This window comes from Hemicordylus capensis, chromosome 4 (assembly GCF_027244095.1).
Source record: "Hemicordylus capensis ecotype Gifberg chromosome 4, rHemCap1.1.pri, whole genome shotgun sequence".
NCBI classification, from domain to species: Eukaryota; Metazoa; Chordata; class Lepidosauria; order Squamata; family Cordylidae; genus Hemicordylus; species Hemicordylus capensis.
The window spans coordinates 78,447,117-78,459,945 of NC_069660.1; the positions used below are offsets into that span (position 1 = coordinate 78,447,117).

At 45.9% G+C, this 12,829-nt stretch overlaps 1 protein-coding gene across 2 annotated transcripts in view; it reads left to right on the top strand.

The window, feature by feature from the left end:
* The window catches only part of CACNA1S (calcium voltage-gated channel subunit alpha1 S), an 86,210-nt gene that overhangs the window by 12,653 nt on the left and 60,728 nt on the right, over positions 1 to 12,829 (top strand). For both annotated transcript variants that reach the window (XM_053246523.1, XM_053246525.1), the window contains exons 3-7: positions 2,076 to 2,215; positions 4,198 to 4,331; positions 7,707 to 7,859; positions 8,836 to 9,041; positions 10,056 to 10,159. In XM_053246523.1, coding sequence (XP_053102498.1) covers positions 2,076 to 2,215; positions 4,198 to 4,331; positions 7,707 to 7,859; positions 8,836 to 9,041; positions 10,056 to 10,159 — 737 coding nt within the window. The remainder of the gene's footprint in view (positions 1 to 2,075; positions 2,216 to 4,197; positions 4,332 to 7,706; positions 7,860 to 8,835; positions 9,042 to 10,055; positions 10,160 to 12,829) is intronic.

Genomic DNA, 12,829 nt, shown 5'->3' on the forward strand with positions numbered 1-12,829 from the left:
TCTCAGCAGGTAGTCTCACAGATGAATAGGCAGCTTGGGAACTTAGGGGGAAATCAAATGGCAAGCTACCTAGTGCTTATATTCAGGAGACCTGGGCCTCTTTGATCTGGCCCAGGACTGGTGGAATACTTTAGGATTGTTTACACAACCATCAGGGGGTGGGTAGGCAGGTAGGATGGCTCCTACCATTACTCCCAGATGACCAGAACCTCTGTTTGAGTTTGCAAACCCAGTTTCCGCATAACCAAGGCTCTGGCAGTGCGCTTCATTGAAATTGGGAGCTGCAAGCCCCACTCTGCTGTGGATAGTCTTCCAAACACACTTCTGCTTTCCCAGCATGCACTGCACCACACCACCAGAAGCCTGGAAAAATCTCATGGCGGCAGTGGCTGTTCCCTGCCAACTGCTCTGGCCATGGAACTCTATGGTAGACATGCGGGGACAGGCAGGCAGTATGACATCCTGCTACGTGAAAAGGCTTCAGGCACCCACATGACCAGGAAAAAATGGTAGGAAAGGACTCTTATCATCCTTCATAGGTTAAGAGCAGGTAAAGCCTCTTGCTTACCCAGGTTTGAAAAAGCTGGGTTGGAGGGATTCTCATGGCTCCATACAAACCTGAATAGCTGGGTTTACTGCCTCCTAACCTGAAACTGGTGGTCATGAGAACAGCCCTCTTGTCTTCCAGATGAGCCTCAACCAGTAGTTTAACAGGGCATTTAGTTGATTCCTCCAGCATGGTTCAGGATCTAAATCTCAATATTTAAATCTAAAATATTCTAGAGTTTGCATCATTAAATAATGACTGAGTAAGTAACTGATCACTGTTAAGTGGGTAAAAGTGGCATTTTCCAAGTAGTAGCTGTCATATTTAGCAAAGGGGGAGCAACATAAAAGTTGTCAGAACAGTTTAAAAGATATGTCGTGTCCCAAAGAAGCTCAATCCAACCCCCACCCCGCAAAAAAACCCACACAAGTAGATAGCAGCAACAGCTATTGGGAGGGACACACTATTCTCCGTGAATTGAGACAGTTGCTATTAAAAGGTCCTTGCTTTAAAAAGTGCTTTCTTACTCAGTTAGCAAGCATAGGGCAGTGACATTGTAGGAAAAGAAGAGGAAAGATCTGGGAGAACAGGAAGGGTTTTCAGCTGGTTACTGTAGGTTTGACCTCAGCAGTTCTATTGGTTTAGGAACATCAGGGGAATTACCGATTTGAGCTGCAGCTATTTTCACGAGTTCTGAAATGTACCTAGTAGATCACAGATGTTGCTGTGGCTGACACTTGCAAGTTTCTGGCTCAAACATGCGAGTGTGAAAGCATCAGAAACAGAGGTGTACTTAGGTAATTTTGGAGCCTGGACCTAAAGGCCTTTGGACACCCACCCCCTGCTGGAGCCCCCCCACCGCCACCACGTGCATGTTAAGCATCATCCCCCTACACATACACACACCGTGACAAATACAGTATTTTTAACACCTGGGTTCTTGAGGGCACAAACAGCAATTGAATTCACAAGCATGTGAGAATATAAAACAGGTCGATTTATGCAAATATGCATTAGCAGAAACATTTCAACACACAACTTAACATATTCCTTCCCATCCCAATATTTCTTTCTCCATTCCCCCGCTCTGTCTCTAAAGCACCCGGCACACGTCAAAATCACACTCGGCTGCCCAGCAAAGTGTGGGCCAGCAGTGACCACACCACCCAGGACAGACTAAAGAGGATTTGGAGGTCCCCAGGGAGTGTGGAGGCCCTGGACTTCGGCCCCGAAGTCCAGGGGTAAGAGCACCACTGATCAGAAAACAGGGGTGTGACTTGGCTCTTCTTAAAGACTTGAACGTTCTCACAAAGCTGAAAAGATGGGACTTATTACAATTACAAATCAGCAGGCAAAAGAGATGCTGCTGGCGGTCACTATAGAACTTTTAGAAAAGTCATGCTTCGGATTTTTCAACTGCATTTCTATGGAAATAATGTCTGAGACTCGAGAGAGAGACTCAGACCGAGACAGTTACCTCTATCACTAACATGGTACCTCTTTCCCCTCTCTCTTCTGTGTCTTGCAGGAGAAGCTGGAATACTTCTTTCTGATTGTATTTGCCATTGAGGCAATGCTAAAGATAATTGCCTATGGGTTTTTATTCCATGCAGACGCCTACCTCCGAAATGGCTGGAATGTACTGGATTTTACCATAGTCTTTTTGGGGTAAAGGAACTCTGTTTTATTTATCTTTATGTGTGTGGAAGTGAGTGGAGTTCTACAGGGAAATGTCTAAATTTATTTAGAAATAATGATATCTCAATACAATAGTACAGTTATCAATCTAGGAAAAACAGGTGCTTTATTCCTGGATGCACCTTCCACACGGCCACTTAACATTCAAACTCAGTATAACCAAACTACTCTACCTTTCCTGCAGTTTGGGTAGTTTCCATCTGATCTTATTGCATGGGAGTCTTTTTCATTTTTTACCATTCATTTGCTTGTGTGAGGATTCTTTTTCTTTTGCTCAGTGTTCGAGTTGATCTATTAAAATAAATGATATATCAAACTTTTTTTTATTTCTCTCCCCTTTTTGGAGGAGAGTCTTAACACAAATCCTTAGGAAAGGCTCAATAAGATGCCAGTTCATAGGCCTGTGAAAATTTGGTTTGAAAATTTGGATTTTATCTGAAATTGCCCCAAATCAGCAAAAATGGGTAAAATCTGAATCCATTTTTTAAAAAAAATTGGATCAGTAGAGTCAGAATTCATTCCAAAATATCAAAAGTAATTTCAGAAATACTTCAGAATTTCAGAATTAGCAAAATGAAATAGGGGTTTCCCCCATAGAGGTGAATGGGGAAATTGGTGTGTGTGTGTGTGGGGGGGGTGTCACTAAAAATCACTGGTTGGTCCTAGAGCCTTGAAACTTGCCACACATGTGGGAAGGAGGTCACCCCCCCCCAGTGAATTTTAAGAGAATTGGTCAGTCCTCTGATGTTTGGTTAGTTTTTTTTGAACAATTTGTAAAAATGGCTAAAAATTATGAAATCTGGCTTGTTTCAAACCAGAACTTTAAAAAAACTTGGACTATCATTCCTGTTGCATGTGGACAAATCTGTCCTTTGCCTTCTTGAAAATGTGTAACAGCATGCCCCCTTTTGTCCCCTTTTTAATATTTGCAGAATGAATGGGCATACAGTTGTGAAATCTGGCACACACGAAGTCTACTTTGGCAGGACTCTGTGTAATTTTGTTCAAAGCTATTGATCAATCCCATGATTTTTGGTGAATTCTTGAAATTTTGCTTTTAAAATGGCTAACAATGGTGAAATCTGCCTTTTTAAAAATCAGAACTTTATAAAATCACCACTTAGAATATATTGACAACTTCCCAACAAGTTGCAGCTTTTCAACATGTGCCCACCACTTACTCCTGAATGTTTGGCTAGTTATGTCTTTGCTTCACACTTTGTGTTTACGGCATACACCAAAGTATACAGATCTGCTTCATGAAGAGTGAATTCATCCTTATTTTCTTCATGAAAGTGACTGCATGACAACATGGAGAAAAGCTAATATGAACCAGATAGTGTATGGAGACAGCCATTCTTGTGATCACAGTAACCAGTCCCACAAATGGCTGCCAGGTTTTGCCATGTGATTCCTGGTTCACACTAAGATTCCTTCATTCTCCATGGGCTGGTTCAGGCGAATGGAGGCCTCCAGCAGCCCCTACACACAATAATGTTGGAACCACAGTGCGACTGTGCCCTCCCCAATGTCACTCAAGTACCAGGCCTAGGGCTTCTGGGAAGCAAATCCATCTTGGAGAGCATATTAAGTCATCCCACATTGGAGCAGTTGTTATATGATGAGCCATGCCTCAGGTCATCATGCAAATCAAACTATTTTTACAATTCCATTTCACCACAAAGCATTCTATTTGGTCAAGATGTGGTAAAAATGGCTCAGTCCCTTTGGAGTGATTTAAAGTTGCCTCCAGCCATAACATGCCATCTATCCCTGAGAGAGCCAACTTCTGAGAGCCAACGACCCTGAGAGAAGCTCAACTTCATTTCCTCTTACAGTAGGATGGTGACTCATCTGTGTGCCTTTGTTTAGTCCTTTATTTGTCTGTTACATTGTTCCCACCATTTTCCTGTCCCTTTTCAACACCACTTTCTTTGCCCACTGTTTTGCAGAGTCTTAACAGTGATCTTGGAGAGAATCAGCTTAATTGAGGGTGCGCTTCTCAGTGGGCAGGGAGGTTTTGACGTCAAAGCTCTGAGGGCCTTTCGTGTGCTGCGGCCTCTACGCCTGGTGTCAGGAGTACCAAGTAGGTGCTGGAACTTCTTTAGGATTTGACGAATGGGTGCATGTAGAAGGGAAGAACTGAGATGATGAGATACAGTTTCCATTAACGTTTTCATCCATATATGGTCAGAGAAATAAGGGGGGATATGGATTTTATGTGGGGTAGGGAAGGATTGTATTGTTATGCACGGGAGAGAGGGGGGGGGAGAGAGGGAGAGAGATGGCAGACTATTCGAAGTGGTTTTAATAAGTAGATCTTGCCAAGGTGACTTCTGTATGGTGCTCATCAAAGAATATTTGATAACATCCAAGCCCCACAATACACCCTAATCTCTACAACCAGCTTTCTTCTATGATGAAATCTGGGAAATGACAACTGATATAAAAAAATCTCTTTCCAAAGGCTTCCCACATGTAGCAGCAAAGCAGATAAAATGATCATTCAGTGGGCCCTAAGAGGTCTTGGGTATCTCAGGGCATGTCTCCATAGCAATTTTATATCTGTTTAATTGTTGCTCCCCTATCCCCCAAGAATCCTGGGAATTATTTGGTGAGGTTACTGTCTTCTCTGCTAGATATCCCTAGCCTCTTCCCAGAACTACAATTCCTAAGGAATAGTTACTTAATCAAGTAGTCTGGCATAAGTTGGGTAGCTATCCCCACAGCTTTTTCAGGAACAAATTGTAGGACTGGTTTGAGAATGAGGCCCCACAACATCACCTTAGGTGGGTCCCTTGTCATTGGCAAGAGCCATGCATGCTCTTGAGGGGTGGTGGGTGCTGTGCCACCAGAGCACCCGCCCACCCACCTGTAAGAGCAATGGAGGCTCTGGCCAACAAGCTGAAGCAGCTTCCCCACCACTTGGGGACAAGAGCAGAGCAGCACATTTGCTCTTGCGGACGAGCGGGCTCAGAGTGCCTGCCCAGCAGTGAGAGCAAAGGCTGTTCTTGCTGGAGAGCAGAGGAGAGGCTTCCCTGTTGCCTCTCATCTCAGCCTCGCTTCCCATCACCCTCTCATCACCTTGCCAGTGCGTCCAGCTGAACAGCTGCTTTCTCTCCTGTGTGAGAGAGTGTTTTATAGCTGCTTCCCTCATACACACAAGGAAGTCTTATATGGATTTAACTAAAGGTTTATTAAGCAACAGCTTGATTTTCTCCTTCTCCTTTCCTTCCCGTTTCCTTTCTGACTCCTCCCCGCACACTCTCTATAGCATCCCCCTTGGGACAAATGTCCAAACAAACAAACAAACTGCCAAAGATAACTGGATAGGATACAACCAGGAGCATAGGGAGGCTGGCGATGGCCCGTGTGTGGCCGCCCCGCCCCCTGGCCCCGCCCCCTATGTCTGATGTCAGATGTGAAGGCCTGGATAGCCACACCCCTGTATCTGACATCAGCTGCGGGGGTGTGGTCTCCCTCCCAAACGGGGCCATGTAGCCCCTTAAAGGCAGGGAGTGCTGTTCCGGCTGTGCTGCCAATGCAGCGCAGGCCAATCTCTCTTCTAAATGGGGCTGCATGGCAATGCGGCGCAGGCCGATTTTGGTTCCAAACAGGGCCCCATGGCCCCGATTGGGACCAAAATAACACCCCCCTATGTCTGACGTCAGATGCGGGGGGCGTGTCTGGGGTCACAGTTGTGGCCCCTGATTGGTGGCGGCCCAGTTATTTGAACCCATTCACCCAATCTCCTGGATACAACAGAGCAAGTAGCCAATCTGCTGGGCTTGTAGACTTGCCAGCAAGGCACAAGAGAGGGCAAAGGGGAAGCAAACACATCTGTCCTCTCTTGCTGCCTCACTCATAGGGCAGTGAGGCAGTAAGAGAGGGTGGACAGGTTTATTTCTTCTTCACCTTCTCTTGCGCCTCGCTTGCAAGTTTGACAGCCAGGCAGATCAGCTTCTTCTTCTTCTTTTATACATTTTACTTTATTTTTCACAGATATAAACAGAAATATTCATCATTAGTCAAGAGCTGCAGCTAAAACACTATAAATCTTTGGATGGAGAAGGATCGGCTGTACCCTCAATAAAACATTATTATGCAGCTTGGTTGCATTATAAAATTCCCTCAACTTTTAGTTTGGTACTCACACAAGATAGAACTATCATACTAGAACTCCGATTTCTGCTCAGTATGGCTTCTAGGTGTTTCGAAGCATCTTATCTGACTCATCCTAACTCGTTGGCCATATTCCTAACTCTTTGGAACGTGTTGCAGTAAAGTGCCTCCCCCTCACCGCCAATCTGAGAAACCTCCTGGAGCCAAAAGAGCAAGCAAGCGATGGCAGCAACAACCACTGCTGCCTCCACTTGCTCACTGGCCTTTCCTTTGGCATAGCAGTTGGCTTGTGGGATCCAGTCCCCATTTCTTGCCCAGAGAAGTGGGTGGATAGCAGAAGTTGCTCCTTGAAGATCTTCCACCTCTTGTTCTCTCTGGGAGTAGTCAAGCAAATGTTGAAGGGGGCCACTGCAAGGGGTAGCCACCACTTCCTTCACACATGTGCTTATCTTCTCCCTCTGGGTAGTGGTGGGGATTGGGGCTTTGGGCCCAACAGCCACTTGAGCTGCCTCCAATGTGTGTTCACCTGCTAGGATGGATGAGTGAGCAAGCAGTGACAGCAACAAGGAGCAGCCACTTCTTTTGGCTCGGCTGTCCTCTCCCTCTGAGCAGCAATGATGATTGTGATCAGGTCTGTAGGACTCAGTCCCCAATGCCGCCCAGAGGGAGAGTGCAGGCAGTGGTTGCTGATCTTTGCAGCCAGGAGCAGCTTGCCCATGAGGCAAGAAGAGGCAATGGTCTCAAGGCAGATCCTGAATGAATGAATGAATGAATGAATGAATGAACAAATAGCTTTATTATGATCACTGATCAGTTATATACACAAACAGATGTTACTGCATTCAGATAAGAACTAAAGGATCAAGGCAGATTCTGCACCTGTGACAAATGCAGACATCCTGCTCCCTGCCCCACCCCAGGCATCCCCTTGCCTGTCTGCCACTGCTGTTATCAAATGGGCTCCTCTCAGCTCTCCCTTTCCGTTCCCTCCCACCTTATGTCCTGACCCAGACTAGCCCTGGCTTCACCTTGAGTGGTGGTGGTGGTGGTGGTGGGAGCTGGCATTGCCTGCAGTGCTGTTGCTCCCCCCCACTACATTTGGGTGAGCAAGTGAATGAACGAAGAACATCAGCCCTGCAGTAAGGAGCAAGTGCCACCTGCCCCATAGCTGAGGGGGAAGATGGTGAGGAGGAGGTGTCATTGCTGCCACAGGCAGCTGCAGCACAGCACAGTGTATGATGGCCTGTAATGGGAGGCTGTGTTTGATGGTGGTGGAAATATAGTGGAAATGAGAAAGATTATTTGAACAACCAACTTGCTTCCTTTCTTCCTATCACAGGCCTGCAAGTGGTACTGAACTCTATCATCCAGGCTGTGTTGCCACTGTTCCACATCGCTGTGCTTGTTGTCTTCATGCTCATTATATATGCCATTGTAGGGCAGGAACTCTTCAAGGGCAAGATGCACAAGACCTGCTATTATGTTGGAACAGGTAGGGAATGTGGCTGATCCTCTCATGAATGAATGTTCAGGAAATACCTGGGATGTTACTTGGTGGGGGGCATGCTGATGATTGGTGGTGGTGGGGGCATGCTGATGAACATTTGTCTCTCGGATTCTTGGGATGTGCATGGAACCAGCTGGCCTGATTGGGTTCGAGTCTGAACCGGACTCAAACCCAACCGGGCCAGTTCAATCCGGCTCAGTCTGGGGATGGGGGGTGGGTTTGCGGACTTTTAAAAAAAAAATTGCTCCGCCGGGCCACACAGAGGCTAATTGTGCAGACATGTGACCTCCAAAATGGCCACCACACCGAGGGGAGAAGGCCGAAAACCGGCCGAACTGGCCAGAGGGGGCCATAAGGAGAGTCAGCCATAAGGAGAGCTGGTGGGGGAGGGGGAACTTCCACGGACCCCCCCCCTGCCTCCAGGAATGCCCCCAAGGGGGATAAGGTATTTTTTTAAAGGCCACGAGCCCCCAAACAGTTGGGGAGTGTTCAGTCCAGGATCGTACCAAACAGGGGATGGTTCGGTTCGACCCTGAATCTTTGAACTGAACAGGTTTGATGTCGAATTTCTTTAACATTGAACCTGTTCGCACATCCCTATCGTATTCTTGCATAAGCAATGGCTGGATTATACAGGTGTGAAGTCTTCTCTACTCTCTGAAGCTCTGCTCCAGTTAGAACAGGAGACTGGAGTGTATGATAAAGTAGACATATAACAGCACTCAGAGCAGTCTGAAGGGCAGGCTGGGGGCCCAGTATCCCAGGCCCTATGCTTATGAGGAGCCCACACAACAGAGACACTTCAAGTTCCAGCAGGGCCAGAACAATATTGAATCATGGGTGGGAGGACAGGACTTTTTGTCCTGGGCCCCACACAAGCTAGAGATAGCCCTGACAGCATGTATTCCATTCACCATGTTTTGGAGGTCCTCACATCTGAATATTTTCTTTCCTTCCACAGACATCATTGCTACAGTGGAAAATGAAAAGCCATCTCCATGTACAAGCACAGGCCACGGACGCCATTGCACTATCAATGGCTCTGAGTGCAGGGGCTGGTGGCCAGGACCTAATAATGGCATCACCCACTTTGATAACTTTGGGTTTGCCATGCTGACTGTCTACCAGTGTATCTCCATGGAAGGGTGGACTGCAGTCCTCTATTGGGTAAAGTGGGGAGAATATTCCATGTAGTTCATTGGTTATGTGGTAAATGCAAGAATGTGAAGGTTTCAAGTTCCCTCCCTGGCTTCTCCAAGATAGGGCTGAGAGAGACTCCTGCCTGCGACCTTGGAGAAGCCGCTGCCAGTCTGTGTAGACAATACTGAGCAAGATGGACCAATGGTCTGACTCGGTATATGGCAGATTCCTATGAACCTATATCCGTCACCACCAAGGGCAGCAGTTTTCACTAATTTTGTGGCAGGGGCTGCCAGCAGGTGCCCCCCTCCCTGCACCATCTGCCACAGGCCAGTACTTGGTCCAGCACCCCACACCCACCCCAGCAGCACACAACCCAGTGGTTGTCTTAAAACAGGTGTGTCTTAAGGGTCTTTTTAAAATCAGTCGGAGATGGAGAAGCTCTTATTTTGACACGGAGTGCATTCCACAGCCCTGGGGCAGCCACAGAGGTAGCCTAGCCCTGAGTCGCCACGGCAACCATAACCGGACCTCCCCAGATGATCTTAATAGTCAACAGTGTTCATAACAAAGAAGGTGGTCTCTTAAGTACCCTGGACCTAAGCCATCCAGGGCTTAGGTAATGACCAGCACTTTGTATTTTGTTTGGAAACATATTGGCAGCCAGTGCAATTCTTTCAGAATCAGTGTTATATGGTCCCTTCGGGTTGTCCCAGAAACCAACCTGGCTGCCGCATTCTGTACCAGTTGTAGTTTCTGAACTATGTACAATGGCAGCCCCATGCAGAGTGCATTACTGTAGTCAAGCCTGGAGGTCACCAGCATATGTACTACTGTTTTAAAGTCAAATGAGGGCTGGCTGACATCACCTGAAGTGTTAAAATTACTCCTGGTATATGAATGTAGGGTATAAGAAGACCAGATGGATAAGTTGTCTTCCTAGCCCCAGAGTCAACTCTTTCCCCCCAAAGTAGAGATTTTTCAAAGTGCCATGTACACTAACCACCTTGTAAATCCTTATCACCTTTCTGTTTGCTGCAGGTAAACGATGCCATTGGGAATGAGTGGCCCTGGATTTACTTTATCAGTCTCATCTTACTTGGGTCATTTTTTATCCTTAACTTGATCCTGGGTGTGCTCAGTGGGTAAGGAATGCTGAGTATGTGGTGTGTCTACCTCCTCTTTTGGTATCATTGACAGTGGGTTCTTTCCTCAACCTGTCATGCCCCCAAAGCCTATGCAAGTTTACCCAGACGTAAGTCACATTGGGTTCAGTGAGACTTACTCCCAGGTAAGTGTGCATAGGATTGCAGTCTTTGGGATGATTAAGCACTTTAGGGAGGGATCTTCTTGGGAGTTCCCTTATGATGGTGAAAAATTCCTCTCCTCTGCTCATATTCATATTCTGATGTTCCTGTTTCTCCTCCTTGCTACTGATTCAGCAGAATGCTCAGGGCATGAAGGTCTCTCGCTTCATATGAGCTCCAGGCCCAAACATTTTTCCCTTCTGTTGTGAACTACACCTGGTTTCACACTCTGTATATGCTCAGAGTGAAAAAGGCAAAGTCACATCATACACAAGCTGAATTGGTTCTTGGAGATGGTGCGCAGAGAGAGAGAGAGAGAGAGAGAGAGAGAGACTCAGAAAGTTCAATGGGCTTTATTATAGAAAGTTGCTCATTGGGATAAAATAATCCACATTAAAAACATGTTTCCAATTCAAAGTGTAGTGTAATGTGCCTAACTAACATATGTGTGTGCAATCAGTAATTACAGCTATCTAACAATCTAACAAATCCTAATAAAACATTTAGAGAGAAGCAGAGAAAGAAGGAAGAAGGAAGGGAAGACTTAGGAAGGGGGTGGCAGTAATTAGTAGGGAGGAAGGAAGAGGGATCCAAGGCTTGTGGAAACAGCATATTACCAGGGTCAAAGGCTTTGAGAGCAGTGAGAATTCAGCTGATGGAGAGATGCTATAGCTGGGAACAGCAGCTTGGGAGCGATGGTCAAGCTTCTGGTGGTCAAGCAGGCTGGTCAAGCAGGCAGTTTGCTCAGAGTGAGGCAGAGAGTGAGAGCACCATGGCTGGAGAAGTCTTGACTTCTCACTGCGCAGCAGAAGTCACAGACAGTTCCTGTCCATGGACAGCGTTCCTGCTTGTTGCCCCACAGCTTTAGCAGCAAACTCTGAGATGGATCTTGAGCAAGTATGCTTGTTAGGCAAAGATTGCCAGCTCTCTGTTTGGCTTGCTTCATTTTTGTAGTTGCTTCTCCCTTTGATCTCCATAGAGGCCATTCAAAATGTCCTCATCCTTCCTGGGTCCCCCAAAAGGTGGCAATTTGCTGTTACCTTCTGGATATTATCTTTTAATTATTCAGGATATTAGCTCAGTCCAGGGAGATGTGAATCCCATCTTCTGTTAGCTGCTATTTAGGGGAGGGGACATTCTGTTTTGCCCAAAGCAAATCTGCATCTCTGAGCTACAAATGGGCATCTTCCTTTGTCCCCAGATTTCTGGTGCTTGGTCCCAGAAGGTGTTAACGGGTGTTAATAAAATAAGAATTAAAATCTATAGGTGTTTTCTTTGTGTGCATTTACCTAGAGTGGAATTTCTATAGACAGCAATTGAGTATTCCCTTTGGGCATAGCAGAGCAATCATTGACAAGGATTAACATAGACCTTGCAGGAGGAAGTGAGAGCTCAGCTTCTCACTTCTTCCAGACATTATCTGATAGTGGGTTAGATATTAGCATTTGTATCACTCAGGGCTGGCCTTTGTGTTTCTTTGAGTACCCATTTCACAATACAATGCTGGATTGCCTCTTCCTTCACAGAGCAGTTAGCCGAGGCAGTCATGAGACCTGGGTGTCAGTTCACCTTGAGTTCAGGCATTAATTGATCTCTTAATAAAATGGAATCAGACACAGGCCTGAATTCCATATAATTCTGGGTTGGTACCTCTGGGTCTAATGTTGGGGTAAGGGGGTCTCCAACACTTCCAGAATAAACTTAGGGCCGAATATATCTACTCACAGGGTTTTGGTTTTTTTAAAAGTCTCTGTTGATTTTACTCACAGTCAATGCATGTCTTATTTTATTTATGTATTTGTTGGTTTCTCTAAAAATTTCTTCCCTGCCCCTCCAGCACACACTGTTCAAGGCAGCTTACAATAAAAGCAACAGTCACAACAAAAATCAGTGCAAATATAACATAACAGCAACGAAAAAATAAAAGCAACAGAAAGCATTAAAAGCAATGTGACAGAGGCAAAAATAGTTTAAATTGAAAAACCAATTAAAAGAAGATTTAAAACACTTTTTGAAAGAGGATGTTTTCAAGATTTTCTTAAAAGATCATCAGGGAGGGAGACTGATGAAGCTGCTCTGGGAGACATTCCAAAGACAAGAGGCCATTGCTCAAAAGGCCCCATCCCCAGGACTTGCAAACCAGATTTTTGTCAGTGGTTTTTTGTCAGCCCCAAGAGCTGGGCCTACGAGGAAGAATGGAGGGCCCAGGAGGATTCATATGGGCAAAAGAGATCCAACAGAATTTTTTGGTCCCAAGCTGTGTAGGACTTTGAAGCCCAAAATCATCACTTTGAATCTGGCCCTGAAGCAAACTGGCAGCTACTGAAGTTGCTGCAGGATAGGTGTAATATTTGTGTAGTTTTTAGCACCCACAAGCATCCTTGCAGCAGCATTCTGAATTAACTGGATATTCCAAATTGTCTTCAAAGATGGCCCCATGTAGAGCACATTGCAGTAAACCAAACTGAATGTAACCATGAGTACATGGGTACCCCATATGGGTATCTG